General features: G+C 42.6%; 1 protein-coding gene across 1 annotated transcript in view; it reads left to right on the top strand.

Moving 5' to 3' along the window:
* The window catches only part of UNC79 (unc-79 homolog (C. elegans)), a 221,257-nt gene that overhangs the window by 103,900 nt on the left and 97,382 nt on the right, over nt 1–19,975 (top strand). Inside the window, exons 29-33 of the mRNA XM_019518633.1 lie at nt 4,625–4,911; nt 9,475–9,657; nt 10,454–10,616; nt 17,081–17,230; nt 18,894–19,913. Of these exons, the coding sequence (XP_019374178.1) occupies nt 4,625–4,911; nt 9,475–9,657; nt 10,454–10,616; nt 17,081–17,230; nt 18,894–19,913 (1,803 nt within the window). The remainder of the gene's footprint in view (nt 1–4,624; nt 4,912–9,474; nt 9,658–10,453; nt 10,617–17,080; nt 17,231–18,893; nt 19,914–19,975) is intronic.

Below are 19,975 nucleotides of genomic sequence, written 5' to 3'. Positions count from 1 at the left end.
AGGAGAGTGGACTAGGATCAGCAAATACCCACTGGGCTAACTGGGTTTCTCATTATCAGAATAGGAAAGATGAATATCAATGCAGGGGGGATTATTGGTCCCTTGAGGTAGAGATAGAGGTGGGGGGAGAAACATAGCGCTGCCCCTTGAAAGAATAAGAGCTATAAATCTGTGGGAGGGAATTTGGGTTACACTCTAAGGCAGGATGTTTAGTTTTCATGCTAGCTGAAGAAAACACTTAAAGGTGAGTTCAAATTTGGGGCTACATATCAGGGATTCCTCATCTTGTACAGATTTAAAACAAACCAGCAAACTCATCCAGGTGTCCCAGTTACTGTTGCTTACTGATAAATCTTTACTGTGGGCTTTGTTACTAAGGAAGCAGCTATCCAGCTGATAGCAGGAGTACAAAATAATTGAAGAGCTGTGGTAATTTATACTATTTTTGGCAATAGTCCATCATAATGGATGCTGCCAACAGAGAAAAATTAAAGAAATATGACTTTTTTTAATGCTTCTGAGGGTATAACACTGACCCCGCAGAGTGAATGCTCAGAAAAAATTCCTTGGCAGTATCCATCAGCTCAGGTCATTAGAATCAAAGAATCTTAGAAAATTAGGGTTGGAAAGGACTTCAGGGGGTCGTCTAGTTCAACCCCCTGCTCAAAGCAGGACCATCCATGGGCTATATCATCACAGCCAAAGCTTTGTCTGGCCTGGTCTTAAAAACCTCTAAGGATGGAGATACCACAGCCTCTCTTACTGCAGACCCACTGCAAGACTGAAACTTTCCAGGTTTCTGAATGACACGGCTCAACGATGAAACTAAAACAGAATAAATTTTTCCCAATTATTTACCTGCTTAATTGTAGGTGGAAGTTTTGGGATAGATTGGAATAGGTTTAGAGAGACATAACTGACATAAATGACTCACTGCAGAGGCATAGCAAGCTCTTGCAATGCCTGGGTAGGAGAGGGAAGGAGGATTATGCCGACCACTGGCTAGGGATGCACATTCAAAAAGCCTGAGCCTGAATTGATTCAACCTTTGCAAGTTAGTCTAACCTGCAATGGTTGAACCAATTTGGAGGTGGATAGACATTCCCTTTTCATTCCAGAAATGCAGGTACATGCCTGCAGTGGCTCAGGCTAGAAGCCACGGGGCACTACAGCAGCCCTCCCTTCCCTTCTATAGAGCTGAGTCGAGAGGGGGCATGGACAGGCCCCAGCTGGATGCTCTGATTAGGGAGGGGTCTCCCCCCCTTTCTGTAGATAACAGAGTATTGAGTTACACAGAAGGGAGTTACACAGGGAGCTGTTAGCATTTATCAGCCCATCAAACAAAACAAAAGCTTATCTCATTAGTTCAAGCTCTTCTTAAACAACTTTTTCCAAGGAAGGAATTGAGGGACATTACCAACTACTTGTTGATTAGCTCCAAAGAGCCCTAAGCAGTCCTGGCTGTCTTTGTCCCATCTCCCACAGCATGGACCATAGCCAGCATGTGGTGTGCTAGCTAATGCTGAGAGGTGTGTATGTAAGGCAGAGGGGAGGGGGTAATCCCTGCTTCAGCAGGGAGTTGTGAGGGGGAGGGGTGGAACAGGAGGAAGCCAGGCAGATCCCATTGTACGTGCAGTTTCTGCCAGAGCTCCAGCCAGGGAGCAGAGGGGCCAGCCCAGCTCTCTGAAGCAGACAGTCCCTTCCAGCCCAGAGAGCATGTTGGGATTCTGGGGGATTCTGATTTAACTTAAACCAGGAAGGGGTGTGGGACAGACATTGAATAAACCAGTTTGACCCAAATCAAACCTGATACTACATTCAACCAGGTTTATCTCAAACTGGTTTCAGCCACTTTGAAACTGGTGTATGTGCACTGAACGTATGTTCTGCTACAGGTTTAAACCAGTTTCTGATCACTTAAACCACTGTATGTGTAAAGGGCAGGCTGCGAAGGAGAGAGGAATAATTTTTTCTGTCCCTGCTTTTTGCAGGTTGCTGGCAGCTATTACTGCTGCAGCTCCTGTTGTAGCATTGTGGGCTCAGGCTATTGCAACTTGGGGATAGGTACACCAAATACTGGCCATGGCAGCTTCATGCTGGGGCTTGCTGGGCACTCTCCTTTGCCCTTCCTCCGCCCCTTCTCCCCCAATCCCCCAGATATGTTACTAGATGAGGAACTGTACCTGCCTGGCTCCTATGACAAACTGCTCTGTCTCCCATGGCAAAGACTCCTGGGAGGGGAGGGGGAGAGGCTGACTTCTGCCCTTGTTGTCCCCCCAGTTATACTGCTGACTCATTCAGTTCCATGCTTCTATTTTTTAATTGTATGAAAAAATCACGTAGCATTTCAGAGATAAAAATACTAGGATTATACAGGGAATCACTATCATCATCACCATATTTCCCTCTAAAAGCTTCTGAATGAGAATTATGCCCTCTCGACAGAAAGTATTTGAAAGAATTATATCCTTGCTATAAAATTCTATGGAAAGATTATCACTCTAATTTTAATTCTGCAAGTTTAAAGGTGATCAAAATGCTTTCATGTGTGCGTTTTTGATGAAAAATTGTTTTTGTAACAAAATGAAAATATACATGGAAAATTTTCATGTTGATCAAAATTTTTGTTTTTTCAATGAAAAGCTGGAAACCAAGTTTTTTTTTCTTTTGAAGAAGGTAGTTGTGTCATCTTAATTCTGCTTCAGAACAGCTTTCTATTTTATCTTTGCTTTTGGCCTAAGACTTAACATAATAATCAGTGGGCACATTAATATAGGCTGTTAGTACTGATTAAAATTAATGATGGAATCAGTACTTTGTTGTTAAGTACCTTTTCTCTTGGTACAATCAAAAAGGGCATTTTTAACTTTCTTCATCACTGATCATACATGAAATAAGGGATGTGCATTTTAATTATGCAGCATATTCTTATTTGAATTTCTTCTTAAAGAGAACATGTAGGAATTAGGGCTGTGCGAAACAGCACCCTTTCGTTTTGACTTCTGGTTCACTGTTTTGAAGGGACAGTGTTTTGTTTCATCATTTCATTTAGTTTCAAAGCACTGTTCCATTTCATTGTGTTGAAACTGTTTTGCTGTTTTGGTGCCTTTCACCTTATTGCCTGTAGGCTATAATGGGGAATCATGAAGATGCCTATAACTTTACCATTTCTTGCCTGATTCAGATGAAAATTGCAGTGACGGTAGCTCCTTTTGAGGGCTGCCAAGGAGATAGGTGTAGGGGTTTCTGGGAAACTGTACTTCATGGTGCTGACAAGCAAAACTAGTGTCACTTGCCAGCAGTGGCAGCCCCTGTCATCCTGCACGCAGATCTGGCGGGTTCACACCCCTAGGTGGGCTGTGGGGTTGTGCTGGACTTCTCCTGGGGGTGTGGGCCACCAGGTATGCTGGGTCTGATAGAAGGCTGCTGCTGCTACTGCTGCCTCCTGGGACCGGTGCTGGGCACAGCCTGCACCCAGCACTGGGAAGACTGGTGCTGCTGCTGGCCCCACTCCAGCAGCACTGGGAGAGCTGATCCTTCAGAAGCCAAATAAATGGACACTAGCAGGTTAGAAATCAAAAGGATTAAACAAACTTTGTACATAAGGATATCATTGAAAGCATGTTACATTATGAAAATGGAAAGAATGTTATAAATTACTATTTCCGCTTTTTGCTGCTTATTTACTTGTTATGCTTATTCAGCTTGCACAATGAAACTCAGCCGACTCAGTCTCTGTCTTGATCCTAGACAGCTTTACTTCCAGATGACCATGGTCTGACCCAATAGATTCCTGTTTGGGTTGTGAGCACTGCAGAAAAATGATCATATCCAAACCTGTATAATTAAAAAGTGAAAAGATTTGTATTATACACTAGCTTTCAAAAAACCTCTTATTTATAATACCTACAGTTTGACTTCCATTATCTGGAAACATCCTTGCAAGACATGCTGTTTAGGCTGTTATTTAACAGCATGAAAGATAGCTACAGCCTCTTCATTCCTTTGGAAGATGGAGCTTGCCAGGGCAAAATTAAAATGCCACAATTTGGTCAGGTAAATTCCCTGTTCTTATGTGGAGAGAAGAATGCATCATGAATGCTAGAAGGAAAAATCTTTCATTCTTGACCTGATATGGGTTGATCAAATGCAAAATTTTGCTTCTTTCATATTCCCAATTACTTTTGAGCATTGCCCTCAGCTGATGTATTTTGGCTCTGTTCCACTGATGTCAGTGGATTGACATTACATTATATCACCTGAGTACCACAGAATATGATTGTTCTTTCCCACACAAGTGGAAGCAGGGGTAACATTGCTGAACTCAAGGGTGGTATATGAGGAGTGACAGGACAGTCCTACCCATAAGGTCTGAGATGTTTGAGGAATTGAAAGTCTTTGCCTATCCAACTGAACAGAGAGTTAATTTCAAATACCATGGTATTCCTTGATCATTACAACCGATGCAACAATAAAATACTGGCCTCTAAAAAGGCAGCTCCTATTAATTTCACGTGTACATACTTTGGCAGAAGTGGAATCACTTTGGGAAAGAAGCCTCCAGCCTGATTCACCACTGTCTTGTGCCATGGTCATTTACACCATATCTTTCTTGTGCTGACAGGACAGCCCTCCCCAGAGAATGATAATACAATAAAGGACCTACTTCCAGAAGATGCTGGGATTGATCATCAGACTGTCCACCAGCTGATTACTGTGCTGATGAAGTTCATGGCAAAGGATGAGAGTAGTGCTGAGTCAGACATCAGCAGTGCGAAAGCCTTCAACACAGTCAAGCGTCATTTGTATGTCTTGCTTGGCTATGATCAACAGGAAGGATGCTTCATGATTGCACCTCAGAAAATGCGCATTTCAACTTGTTTTAATGCATTTATCGCTGGAATAGCACAAGTAGGTGTGATTTATTCTCGCTATAGATAGATGAAGCAAATACCTCACCCAGCCAGGTACCATTGGCTAAAATTATGACCAAGTGTCTGGTAATTCAAATTAATACTCCCTCCCATGTAATAAATGGATGAACTGAAGAGACAGAAAAGTAAAGATGTTAGATTACACTTCAGAAAGCTCAGCCCAGTTATATAAAATGCCTTCTCTAGAGCTGTTGCTATGGAGAAAGAAAGATTTGGAAGCAAAGAAGCTGCAACTTAAAACGCTTGGGTCCTGGGCCGTTTTGTACTATAAGGTTGTGTATAACATTGGCTTCCCCACACTTTACTTTCTTCACCGTCAAAATGGGAATGGCAATAATTTTCTGTGAGGCTTGAGAGGCTTCATAAATTTACATGGCTAAACCACTTTGAGATACTGAACATAAAGGGGACTCAGGTTAGGGATCCTGTATTTCAGTTCCTGCCTTTAGCATTAAAAGATACTTGCTTATGGCTGTTTTGGTAGTTGTGATGAATATGCTGTAAGCGTGCCTTTTACATGGAATTCCACAAGCTATTTGATGCAGTGCTGGCATATATCTACAAGAAGAAAAGCTCATGGAAGTTTGTCAGAAATGACATTTGTGTAACACCTAACTCAGAAATTCTTTATTTCCCCTGTCAGTGCTACACATGCTTGGAATAGAGGAATCTATTGGTTTATGAATTTTATCTTTCAGATGTTAGAATAGTCAGCTTGAGAAAATATTATTTCCAAATATTATTGTTAATATTTAGCTTCCTATGCCAGAATATTCATATCAATATTTATGAATATTTGTAGCAGGATGCCAAGGTGCCTGCTACTTGGAGAGCTGGGATAACCCCTCAGGTGCCGGTTGCTGGAGCAACTAGAGAAAGCCAGTGACCCCCACCTGCTAGCGGTCAGGTGACCAGAAGGGGCAGGGCCTGGCTCCCATTTAAACCCCAGGGCTGAGGCCAGGCAGGCAGTTCCCTGCTGGCAAACCAGGGGAGAGGGAGCTCTGCCTGAGTGAAGAAAAGGAAGAGGCCTGAATGCCTGAACAATGTGATACTGGTGAGAGATGGAGAAACCTTGGAGTGGCTCGAATGTTGTTATAGCCCAATGGCTTAGATTTATGTTATAGCCAAGGGGCTTGTGTTTTGTTTACTGTTAAACCGGAGGTTTGGGTGAGGCTATTAGGGGTTGGAGGAGGCCTCATAGGGGACCCACAGCAGAGCAGGAAACCCCAGCCCCGGAGAGTGGGCAGCGAGAAGCCCCGGAGAGTGGGCCGCGATTGAGGAGCCCCGGAGGAGGGGGCAGCAACTGATGAAAGCCAAAAGAGCAACGTTGGGAGTGTGACAAACCTGAACACCAGAAAGGACGCAGTATAGGGAGAGTCCCGGACCCGAGCGTCAGGAAGGGTGTAGTATTGGGAGAGTGCCGACTCCAAGGGCCCAGTAAGGCCGAGCAAGACAAGGTCGCAGAGAACCCGAGCGCCCAGGGAGGCACAGCGAGAGAGACAGGGGCTGCAGAGAGCCCAAGTGATAAAGAAGTGTTGAGTGAGACCAAAGAACGTCTGGTACATCTGCGAGGCTTGGGGCGTGGTACAGGGGTGGTTGTAGCCACACGTAGCCCATAAGGCCGGCGTGCATAGAACACCCATTATAGAGACAGGACGAGTAATAGCAGGAGAGCCGTGGCCAAGAGGACGAAAGGCGGCCTCCCTTTAATATATATATATAACACCAAGATGTGGCAGGCGAGATTCGAGGGTGCTTGTAGGCAGCTTGGCACGGTACAGAGGGCAACTAGGGGAGAGCATGGCGACCCTAGGACGCCCTCCAGTTACAATATTCATATCAATATTTCAACACCAAAATTGATATTGAAATCTTATTTGCATTGATGTAATTATGTAAATTACAATCATTTTGGTGTTAGTCCACCAGGTGGCAGTGTTGTACAGGTTTCTTCGGAGGGAATAATGTAGCCTAGGTGATCCTTGATAGTACTAGCAAAGATCACACTGTAAATTAGGATTGATTTGTTCTCAGGTTGTATAACTGTATACCCAGTCTGAAAAACACTTGTAAAAAAGTGGCTCTATTAGTCTTAAAGCCTCTCTGGATTACAGAATATAGTTCACTGAGGCATGTTATAACATGGCTTGTTCTTGTTGGACCCAGGGATCAGACTCCAGGACCATATATATAACATCCTGAATACATGGTTGGACAAATAAAGTGAGTTTCATTACCTGTACTCATGGGGTGCATCTCCATGAGCGGGAATTTGTTTTCCCCAGGGCCAGCAGTGGCACATATTTGTGTGCATGCTGTCTGGCACATGGCAAGTTGCCCTGAGTAAGGTAGGGGAGGCTGGGGCCCGCACCTGGACTGACCTTGCAAGCCTTATCTGGGGTTGTGAGGGCCTCCTCAGGCTCCAGCGGGGGTGATATGGGCATGGAGAGTTTGGCCGGCAGCCAGAGCATGGGTCTGGCTGGCCAGGCTCTGGTTTCACGCAGCACAAGCTGTCGCCAAGTGCACCATCTCGCTTTTTTGTGGCGCAGGTTTTTTTGACACTGGAATCTGCCAGTGTAAAAAAACCCCCACTGTACTACAAATTAGCAGTGTGGCAAATGCCTGAATGTGTGGTGCGTGTAGTTTGTGGCACCACAGATGGGTCTGTGGCACTGCAAACCACACATGCACGCTTGTCTGGATGTACCCATAGAGTGTAAATGCTGGGGCAACAGAGAAATAAAGACCTGAACACAAAACCTCGCAGCAAAAACCCTGATCAGTCAGCTCTGAAAACTCAGACAGGAGGAAAGGCACTTTGTACCTGAAAACTTGTCCAGTATCTCTTCCAATTACACAGTTAGTCCAATAAAAGATGTCACACAAGCAAGCACAAAAACAAACCCTTGCCTCTTGTATATTTCCTGGAACGTCACTGCTACAACGACACTCTGACCCTACTATATTGTTAACCATTTCTCAGAAATGCTTGCTGCTGTAAAATCATATAACATAGGACATTTGGATTGGACAACTAATCATGAGAGGCATATTTAAAAAAATCCCTGGATGGCAAGTCTGAATTGCAGTGTACATAAGGACTAGCCATAATACAAAATACATTGTGCTGGAATATCACGATATTAAAGCATAATTTGATCATTTCAGCACAAATAGGACCAATCTATGCTATATGCCTGTTAAGTAATCATGTATAAGATAGATCTGTATTTATAAGCATAGGATTAACTCTCAATCTCCTTCCTGAGAGGACTAAGACTTTCCCTGGATGGTTTCTTATTCACTGAAAAGGTCACTTTGTATCTGAAAGCTTGTCCAACATCCCTCCAAACAATACAGTTGGCCTAATAAAAGATATAATTAAAAATCATTGCCTCTCATTAATGACATGGTTAGGCTTCTGATGAAATTCTCAAAAGCACTAATGTGACTTCAGAGCCTACATCCATTTTTCAAAAGTGACTCAGAAGTCGATGGTTTTTGAATGATATAAATATTGTGATTTTTTAATTTTTGTTGAAAAAGGGTGCATCTACATGAGATGCTATGTTGCCATTGTGATGAGCTGTGGTGACATAGCTTGTCCCTATGACGACGTAGCATCAGCATGCACTAACCATGATGCTGCTGCTACTGCACAGCAGGGTTGGAAATGACCCTTGTGCTGCCAGGACTGCACAGTACTGGGAGGTACTGCACAGCCATTCAGTACTTGCAGCAATTATTAAATGACTACCCTGGTCCAGCTGTGCAGTGGAGGACACATGTAGACACGCACATAGCCTATTAAAGGAATCAAATGTGCTCATATCTTTCAGTACTAGGGCACTGTTTAGGAGATAAATTGTAAAACTTCTGTTGTTTACAGTTCCACAATTGTTATTTGTATGGCTCTGTGTTCCACCAAATGATTTTTTAATCTCAGTGCTTAATACAAGACATGATTTTTCCACTTCAACCACTTCTTGTAGAACCCCTGCTGATGATAATGGTTGTAACTAAAGATAGAATTTGATCCACATCCTAGTACACTATTGTGCTATACATACCTTGCCCCTGCAACTTAACTGGTGATATATGAAAAGTTTTCCAAGTGTGTTTTGAAATGGTAAATAGCAAAGTGACAGCATTGTCACAAATGACTCAACAACAGAACAGATTGACTTTTATTAGTAGATGTTTTGGATTGGGAATCCAGAAAAAAGATGACAAAGCTGATATGGAAATACAAAGCGCCTGAGCAAGGGAATAACAATAGAGGGATGGGGGAGAGGAGGGGAACGCGACTAGGTTACAAGCGATACAATGTTAGCCAACTAAGCCAGGGATACTACATAAACAGCTAACCAAGTGACAAGTTTTCTGAAAGTTTTCTAGTTGGTTATGAGAATTCCCTGTATATGCCTATTTCTCTTTACTTGAGCAATATCTAAACTGCTGCTAGATAGTTTGGCTATTAATATGAGTGGGCCTGATTTTCATTTTGGTGAACTGAATTCTAAATTAATATTCCTTTCAGGTCATGGATTATAATATTAACCTGGGAAAACATCTCCTTCCATTAGTGGTTCAAGTGCTGAAGTACTGCACTTGTCCACAACTAAGACATTACTTCCAGCAGCCTCCTCGCTGTTCCCTTTGGTCTCTTAAACCTCATATTAGGCAGATGTGGTTAAAGGCATTGCTGGTCATCCTTTACAAGGTTAGTTGTTGTATCAGAATACTATCACCCTAAAATTCACACACTTTTTAAAATTTTATTTCTTCTTTCATTGTGTATACTTTGTGCATTTAACTTCAGTTTGTGTGTTAGTGTCGCTGTTTCCACTGTCCAGCAATCAGCAATGTTTTCAGATTGCAGGTCAGAATGACCCAGCTCAGGTCAGAGGTATTTACATGGGTCTTTCTTAAGAGCATGGTGTAAAACTACAGATGCTGGAAGGAAGAGGGAGGAAGTTAGAAACATATGTAGTATGTTAAAAGTTTAAAAATTGGCTGAATTTTAAATTAATAGGTTTGTTTGGATGATGTTCTGAGAGGAATTGTAAGGAATATAATCACAGTGTAGAGTTTACATACTTGAGCTGAGATTGGACATACGGAGCTTGATTCTTATGGTTAGATCTGACATAAGTAAAAATGGAGATGTCAGAAATATGACTGATCTGAACAATGAACTAGCAAATATTTTGCAAACAGGTATCGTGACCTCATGAAGTTTTTTTAACAGGTGGATTTACCATATAAAAACCAAACAAATAATATATTGCATTGTTCTTATAGGGAGTCCTTTGGAAAGTCTGATGTAGACACCATTATTTTATAATCCATTGTTTACAAAGGTGAATAATATTATTGCCTTCTCCAGTGTATTAAGACATACGTAAAGGCTACCATATGACCACATTATTGCTTTTTCTCGCTTATTGATTACATATTTATTCAAGAGGAAAAATTCATTTTTAAGACTATCTTTCTTTCTTTCATTCATTAACCAGTATCCCTACAGAGACTGTGAAGTCAGCAAGATTGTCCTGCATCTGATCCACATAACAGTCAACACTCTCAATGCACAGTACCACAGCTGCAAACCTCATGCAACTGCAGGGCCTTTGTACAGTGACAACAGTAACATAAGTCGATACAGTGAAAAGGAAAAAGGTATTTTAAGCATTTTACTTTCTATATTAGCCATTGATTTTATTAATTAAGTCTTGGGTTATATTGTTGTCATTAATTAAAAAGAAATACAGGGTAGACCAACAAGACTAGGAGTCAGTCTTCTGGATTCTCTTCATGGGATTTGACCTTTCTATGCCACTGTCCACCAATTATGCAGTGATGCAAGGCTAGTATGAATATTAGTGTTTGAAAAGTAGTCTGTGTTATCCCAGAATAAGAACCAAAGCAATTGCAAAGTTTACTGTATATATAATATACAGTGCAACTGAACATATAATATATCATATATACATTTATTATAAGTCAATTTGGTCAAGTGTTGCTATCTTTTACTATTTTTTAGCAAATTTGCTGATCTGATTTGGACCTTCCTTTTCAAACACACTTTCTGGTGTGCAGTAATTTCTATTTTTCCTGAAGACAAAAAATACAGGATGATAAATTTGTCTCTGGTTCACATTTATTTGACTTTTCTGCCCCACGTTTATCTGGTGTCACTTTAATTAAAATGAAAGTCTACAAGACTTTCAGGATAGGCTATCTCTAAGCAAGTAAAGAAGCCTCAAGAAAAGATTCTGTTTCTTCAGATGGCCCTGGACTTGCTTCACTGACAATTTGTCAGTCTGAGGTTGTGACTAGAAAGCAATAAGGAGAAGTGGAAGCATTCACAGACTGTAAAATGAAGTCAAGGTTTTGGATTGACATTGGAAGTCCCCCCAAAAAAGACTTCTTTAAGGAGCGTTTAGATACTTGTGGCAGCATAGTTTGGAGGAATAAACAGCATGTTACTTCTAAATTGTAATTTTCTCCTCCTCACACATTCACTATGTGGTCTTGGATTGCCCTTCATCTGTTTCACCATGTTTAACATCAAGAGAATTATATCTATGTAACCCTTCTGCTGAGCACCTGTTAGCAGCAACGCGGGCCAGGTTCAATTTTGGGGTACTAAATATAGTTTACCTTGGCTCGAGCCCCCAGCCAGTCTGCCTGGTAAGCACTAAATGAATCACTAGGGTGTCCAATAAAACCAACTACCCTTCCCTCGCAGGTAGTGAAAACACAAAATCCAAATTTATCACAAAGAATAGAGAAAAAACAAAAGTAAACACTAACTATAATTTTAAAACAGTATAAACTACAAAACAAAGTTTATAGGTGCCACCCTTTTCAGGAGGCTTTACCTACACCCAGGCAGTCTGGGACTTGGGACTCCCCAGTGGGTAGCTCCAGGGGCCTGCACCCCTACACCTGCCCTTCAGCAACAGGCTGGAGAGGGAGGCCCACAGTGGAGAGTCTTACAAGATGCCCCATGGCTCCACTGTGCTGCAGGGAGCTGCTAGAGACCATAGGTCATTCTGCATTGCACAGGCCCCTTGTTGCTCCCTGCAAAGCTGTAATGCTGATCTCCACTTCCATTTGGTGGCTTTGAAGGGTTAGCTGCAACTTTTGTCAGCATATCACACCCCCAAAGTTTCTAGTCCTAATCCCAGCTCTGCTGGGGCAGGAACTGCAACAGAACTCAAAGAAAAGCCAGCCGAACAGCAAAAGAGCCTATAGTGCAACCAGCACTGACCATGCTGCTTGGTCAGGACACAGAGCTACCAAAGCAACAACATGTGTCAGGCCCAGCCATGCAGCAAGTGTACAGCGGGGCTCAGCAATACAGCCTTGCTGAGACACAACAGCTGTAAAGCAATAAAAGTGAGACTCAGGCCTGTCCTGCAACTGGGCCTCAACATACAACAAAAGAACACCAGGCCTACGTGGCTGCAGCCTGGACATTTAGTCTTAGGTACACTGCTAGGCTGAGGGGCCAACAAAAAGGGGCCAGGCCTACATTGGCTTTGGCCTGAACTACGACTAGCACTGACCCATGCTGCTTGGTTGGGGCATAAATTGCAAAAGGGACAAAGGAAGGCTCAGGCCTATTTCGCTGGGCCTGGACTGGGCCGCAAAAAGCCAGGTAGGTGCATACAGCACTGAGGCCTGGATAAACAACAAGAAGTGCCAGGGCTTCACCCTGGCCCAAATCTGCCAGCTGAAAATGTGGTGGGAGTTAGCCCCACACAGGTGGACTGAAATGCAACAGCTGTGAAACAGCAAAAAGGGCCCAGGCTTACAACTGCAGCCTGAGCATCCAGTCTCAGCTATACCGCCATGCTGAGACACTACGGTCCCCAATGCAGGGGGCCAGCAGCTGCCAGGACCCTGTTTCTTGTCAGTCTGCATTAGGGAATAGTACACTCATCGCATCATCTCACTCCATGTCTACACGGCTAGTAACTGCCAGGATCCTGTTCCTGGCCAGTCTGCACTAGGAAATAATACATTCATGGTACCACCCCACTCCAGGCCTGTGTGGACAAAATTGCCAACAAGGCACATAGCTGGGGTTCAGCGACAGCTGTGCTGAACTGAAAAGAAGTTGCAACAGCAACTAAAACATGCCAGGCTCTCAGCCCTGGCCCAGAGCACGCCAACAAAACTGCCAGGCTCCAACCTGGGCTAGTTTGCTGCAGGGATTGATACCCCCCACAGCATCATCCCACTCAAAACCCATAAAAAAGCAAAAGGGGAGAGAAGAGGGAGAGAACAGGAGTCTCAGGCCCTGAGACAGACTTTCTCTCCCTGTATCTGAGGTTTTCCCTTTACATAGTTTCAGTTTGCTTCTCCAGTGAAAAAGGAGGGAGACCCCTGACATGGGGAGCAGATTTTCTGGCTCCCAATTCAGCTTTCAGGCTTTGGCAGCCCCAGGAGAAAAAAGAGAGCGCCAACCCAGGTGGCCTGAGCTTTAAATCACTTTTCTGACATAATCACCTGGTCCCAAACAGAAGCAGCATCACTTGAACACTGCTACTAGAACCCAATCAATTCAAAGGCGGGCAGCACTTCAGGTGAAGTGGCCAGGGTCACCAGACAGGTCCCACAGGTCCCTTGGAGGGAACCTTAAGACAATGGTCTGGACACAATGAGAGGGAGGGTGTGCGATCCTCTTCCAGTCCCAGAAAAGGTACAATATACAGCACAAACAAGATTCACAGCAATATGAAACTAGAACACACTTTACCCCACACAACCCTAAGGGTATGTGGGTGTTACATTTACTTACTTAGCAAGGCTTTTGTAAAGTATCTCGCAAAGTAAGGCAAACCAATATTCTGATGAAGAAGGACCGTAAAAAGACAAAGTGTTACTATATCAGCACTGAATTAAACCTAGGACTAAAAGGCAGGAAGGGGTGTAGGAAAGTTCTTTTCCACTTACAAGAGCGGGACAAGATCACTGTATATATGGTGTTTTGGAAAACTAATATGCTGGGTGTAATCTATATATTAATGGACTTGTTTAGCCCAGCAATATGATTAATTTAGTGAGCCTCAACCTTTTTATATCCCATCAGAAAATGTGAGCTCTTAAATTTTCATTCATTTTTTGAATATGAAAAAAATAACAGAGCAGTTCTTCTGCTGCAAAAGAACTCAAAGACCACAACAGGTCATACTTGTTTTAAATACTCTGGATTCCCATTTGAAATCTCTGGTTGTGTCTAATCGAGCAGGGGCATATATTTTGTGGCACCACAAACCTCTTTGTGGGGAACATTAAAATGTGCCCTGCTCTGCAAATTTGCATTATAGGGCCAAAATTTGCTACAGGGAAATCCCAGTAGCAAAAAAAAAAAGTACCAAGAAAAAATGTGGTGCAGCTCATGCAACAGGAGCATGCACCTGAAGACATAGAGGTTTAGTTCTCTACAGCAGTGGCTGTCAACCGGGGATACATGTACCCCTGGGGGTACTTGGGAGGGCCCTAAAGGGTATGCGCGGGTGGGCGGGCGGGGACAGAGCACTGCTGCCTCCCAGGAGTAGGGATGGGGGCAGGCAAGGGCAATGGCGCCCCTCTGTGGGCCATGTAGGCGCTGCCTGGCCAGCCGGACACAAGGGGGGAGAAGCTTCCCCCGTGTCGCCGCTTCCCACCATCCTGCGTTGCCACCACTCTGCTCACTTTTTAGTAAGTGTACCCTCCCTGCCCCTGGATCTGCATCAGCCGCATGCCACCCCCACCCTCCCAGCCCCCCAGCGGTATGCTTACTAAAAACGTCCAGCTGCTGGGAGTACACTTACTGAAAAAGGTTGAAAAGCCCTGCTCTAGGGAGACACTCTGGCTGCTGGCCAGAGCATCTCCACTCCAGTTGCACCCTGGTTCCTTGAGCATGCTGAGAGCTGGGATGAGCTGGGCATGGGCAGTTTGCCCAAAGAGGGACAACTTGTCCCTTCACAAAGTGCATGTGCAGGGGTGTGCACTGCAGCAAAATGTACCGGCACAAATTTGTGCCCCTACTATTTTTGCCATTGCAAGCGCACCCCCCTGCACATCTGGATCTAGCCTCTGGTTTTATCTTGCAAATCACGTTTACAAACCTAACAGTGCTCTAACATTGTGTGGCACCCCACGGCACTGCTGAAAGCATTTCAAGATGCCCCAGGGTGCCATGGCATTCTGTTTGAAAATAATTGGATTAATCCTTTCTCAGTCAGGAAGAGCCCTTATGCAATAGATGCATTTGTCTGGCACTCAACATTTCTGCTTCTCTAGGCTGCGCCAGTCATGACAGGTGTGCTGACTTCAGTGAAACTACCAGTGGGTCTGACCATAGCCAATTACTTTGCACAATGAGTACTGTGAGAAACAGTATTAATTGCATAGAAAAACCCACAAAACATTCTTTGTTTTTAGGAACTTAGGAAGCAGGATGGGGAGTGACCTCCTGGTCCCTTCCTTGCAGGCAACCATATCATTTAATAATGTATCTAGCTTAATATTGATACCAGTTGGGTTTGTTGCCCTTGTTGCTATTAGAAGGCTGTTCCAGTACTATGCTCCTCTGCTAGTTAGAGACTTTTTTTAATTTCCAGTCTAAATTTATTCAAGCACAGTTTAAATCCACTTGTTCTTGGGTCAGCATTTTCCTTTCACTTGAATAGCTCTTCTCCCTTGCTGATGTTTATCTCTGTGATGTATTTACACAGAGCAGTCATATCGTCTCCCAGCCTTCATTTTTTAGGCTAAACAGGCCAAGCTTTTTTGGTCTCTTCTCTTAATATGGGCATGGATACTCATACAGCTTACTGCAGTGTCAAACAGGCAAGACTGTACTGCATGTCAGCTGCTCCATGGTAAGTGCTCATGTGCACACTCTTATTCTAGAATAAATGGCTGCTAACCCATGGCCATGTCTACACAAGATACTAAATGTACAGTAGACTAACTCTACTGCACATTAGCACATCATGGCAAATTAGTCTACTGCACATTAAGGTCATTAAAAGACTGTGCACTGGCACTACTGTGCAGTAGTGCCAGTTACAGTGCATTTAGTTAGTACCTGTTATTGCAGGTACTAAACTCAATGCACAGTAACCACAGCTCATCAGTGCATGTGTAGACATCCTCCATGGCAGGTTAGTCTTCAGTGAAAGAGAATGAAGCCATCACAGTGTAACTTTCATTTACCTCAGGGTAAAGCATCCAGTTAACTGCAGTACCTGACACACATTAAAGCCCCTCCTGCTTTTACTCCATGATTAGTTTTTCATATACCCTTATCCATAGATTCTCCATTCCCATGATCATCCTAATAACACTTCCCTATACCTACTGGAAATACTTCAACTGATGCATCATAGGATCACATTTGCCTTTTTTAAGGCTGTGTCACATAAGTGGTTCATAGTTATCCTGTACTTGACAAATACACCCAAGTGTTTCTCCCTCTTTGTTGCTTCCTACTGAGAAGCTGCATCTTATTACAGACATTAACAGCACACCCTTGTGCTTTGTACTAAATTTATTTCCCTTTCTATTACTCCAGACCTCAAGGTCACCCAGTTCTTCCTCTTTGATATTCTGAAATTTCTCCATATTGATGATGTTCCCACAGATTTCATTAGTATTCTCCTGCTCTTTGTGCTTAGGTCACTAATGAAAATATTCCTTGAAGAACACCACTTGTAACCTTTGTCCAACCCAGTAGTTCCCCTTTCAGCACAGTAACTGTCTCCCCTTTAGCTGGTTCTTTACCAACCTTATAGTCCTTCTACTAATCCCCATCTTCTCCAGTTTAGCTAATAATATTCAGTGTGGCACCAGATTACAAACTTTACTGAAGTCCAGATAGACTGCATCTAAAGAATCAGTTATCTTATGAAAGAGAGTTATCATTTTGGCCATGTATGAAATAGCTCCTTTCTGGGTACTGCATTTTATTCCAGTTACCTTCAGATCTTTTTGTTTAGGGTGTAAAATATACTTTGAATGGTATTCCTGGGGTACATCTTTCTTTACAAACCTGTTTTGATAAGGATTTGTCCCATAGTCTCTGTTTCATGCTGAAGACAATATATTTTCTTGGAGTGATAATAATTTTCTTTCCCAAACAGAGGAAGACAGTGTCTTTGATGAATCTGATATTCATGACACACCAACTGGACCCTGCAATAAAGAGTCTCAAACTTTCTTTGCAAGACTGAAAAGAATTGGTGGCAGCAAAATGGTGAAATATCAACCAGTTGAGATGAATGCCCAGAGAAGTATGAAATTTTTATCAAAGTAAATTTGTGCAGAAATGTGATAATCCGTTACTTATTTCATTCTTTATTTGCACCTGTTTTGTTACACCATGTAATTGAAATGCAGATGATTCTCCCGGTTTTCAGAAAACTGATTTTTCTGATTTTTAGAAAGCAGAAGCTTACTGCTTTCAAGAAACCAAACTTCTTTAAGGCATCTTAGGTTGGGCACCTGAAAATGGAGTTAAAATTTGGATAGAACTGGCTTTTGAAACTTTGCTACGGCAAATTAATTCTAATTTTTCTGCACCACCGGTGGCTGAACTCAAATTGGTTATTAAAATTTTCTCTTGAAAGCCTTTTCTATTTTTTTAAATAGAAATTGTCTTTTCAGTGAAACAGAAATTCTTGCTGAAAAACTGCATTGTTGTAAAAAATAATTTGGCTTTTCATAGCTGAAAACCAAATAGACAAAGTCAGTTACTGTTTCCCACAAACTGAAAAATACTAAGTTTTTGAGCTTTGAGTTTTAAGTGAAAAAATCACAAAATGTAAAAGTTCAAAGAAAACTGAAAAATGTTGCTTTCCATGGAGAAAGATCCATTTTCTGACAGCTCTAAGATTGATCTTTCTCTCTGCCTGGGCATTCAGCTTCATTGGCAGAATGATTCAGAATACACCAACAATAGTGTATGGGGTCCCTGGACACTACCAAAATAGAAAACAATAATTAAGTTTTAAAAACTCCTCAAGAGTATGTATCTGTACAACAAAATTAAAGCTGTAGCAGGGGGCGATGTACTCAGGCTGGTTTTGATTCTAGCTGACATGAGCAACAGTAGCAATGAAGACACAGTAGCATAGGCTAGCAACCACACTATGTACCCAAGGTCCCTTTGTTCTCTGGTTATTAGCATATGCTGAACCATTCCTTCATTGCTGTTGTTACCTACGCTAGTTTAGGAAAAGACAGCATGGGTGCTATGGCCACACTCCATCTTGTTGTGCAGAAATACCCTTCAACATTTCTAAAGTAGTTTTCTGTAATGTATTTGGCAAATGCAGGATGCATGACAGCATGGTATAAAGATTTTGGTGATTTCTGTGTGGAATGACTTATTAAATCAGGGGTTGGTAACCTATGGCTGATAGGCCACATCCAGCTTGACAAGAGATTTTTATCTAGCCTGCCATGCACAGCTTGTTGATATAGCTGACTGTTAGTAGCAGCCATGTGCTGTCTAGTGGTGGGACAGCTCTGGCCTGCTTCAGAACCAAACTGTGTTGATTTGTCACGGTGCTTCTGAGAGGTTACCAACCCTTGTGCCAAAGCATTTCTGGCTTCATCACTCATGTTTTGCAGTCATCCTTAACAGATGTCAAGAAAACTTTTTAGCCCACTAACTTTTATTTAATATATATGGCCAAATTAACCCTTTCAACTGTACATCTGGTTGAAGTTGTGAATTTGGGTTCAAAACCTAATGGTTTGTGTAATTTAATTGGGGTTACGGCTTTTTGGTTGTCTGTTACAATGATTTTTTTAGCATGGCTCTGAGGTAAAAACAAATCACAGATTATTTTGACCAAAGATTTAACACTGAGTTTGTTACTATGAGATGAAGACATGATTGTTGCCTCAAATCTCCAATAAAATAGTACTAGCTTTTTCTGTTTTAATCAGGTGAAATAGAGCTGGCTGAATATAGAGAAACGGGGGCCTTACAAGACAGCATTCTCCGCTGTGTGAGAGAAGAAAGCATTCAGAAAAAAAAACTGCGCTCTCTAAAACAAAAATCTCTTGATATAGGGAATGCAGACTCCCTGTTGTTTACATTAGATGAACATCGTAGGAAGTCCTGCATAGACCGGTGTGACTTAGATAAGCCTCCAGCCAGTGCTCCTTACATCATGCATAGACAGAATGATTATGGACGGCCCAGACAGAATTCTTCAACCAGGACTGAGAACACAGAGACTCAAGAAAATCCTCTTGCCATGGAAAGTTTCCAGGAAACAAGGAGACCTGTAATACCAGAAGTGAGGTTAAACTGCATGGAAACCTATGAAGTGAAAGTGGATTCTCCAGTTAAATCTTCTGTTTCTAAAGAGGACTTAGATCTGATAGATTTGTCCTCTGACTCCACATCGGGGCCTGAAAAGCATTCAGTACTTTCCACTTCAGACAGTGACTCTTTAGTCTTTGAACCACTTCCTCCCCTTAGAATAGTGGAGAGTGATGAAGAAGAAGAAACAACAAACAAGATAAATGATGGGGTCTCTGGCAAAATTGCTGTGTCACCTCCGTCAACTCCTGTTAATGTCTCTGTACTCAGCCTCAGCATAACGCCCCTGGTGCAGTTCAGCATTGAGGATTGTTCCAAAGACTTTACTTCTAAGGATTTGAGCAATAATGCTTCATTAGAAAAAGAGGAAATCCCTTCCACAGCTTCCAAAGATCAAAAGGACTTTGAAGAGCTAGCTAAGCCAGAGGAACTTCAAGAGATGTCCTGTGGGAGCCCACTAACACTTAAGCAAAAGCGAGACCTACTGCAAAAGTCATTTGCTGTTCCAGAAATGTCCCTTGATGATAACTCTGAGCTCAACATAGATGAAATTAAGCCTAGTGGAGCAGTTCCAAGTTCAAATGTAAAAACTGTCCTTATTAAGGTTCCAGAAGACTTGGAAAACCAAACAGAAACTGATAAACTTGACACCAACACAGAGTCTGACACAGAACAAAATACAGAACAGAAACAGGAGCAC

The sequence above is a fragment of the Gavialis gangeticus genome, unplaced genomic scaffold (assembly GCF_001723915.1).
Source record: "Gavialis gangeticus isolate Ggan-Ray unplaced genomic scaffold, GavGan_comp1, whole genome shotgun sequence".
NCBI classification, from domain to species: domain Eukaryota; kingdom Metazoa; phylum Chordata; order Crocodylia; family Gavialidae; genus Gavialis; species Gavialis gangeticus.
The sequence above is the reverse complement of the archived record's forward strand: the minus strand, read 5'-3'. Positions and strand labels throughout refer to the sequence as shown.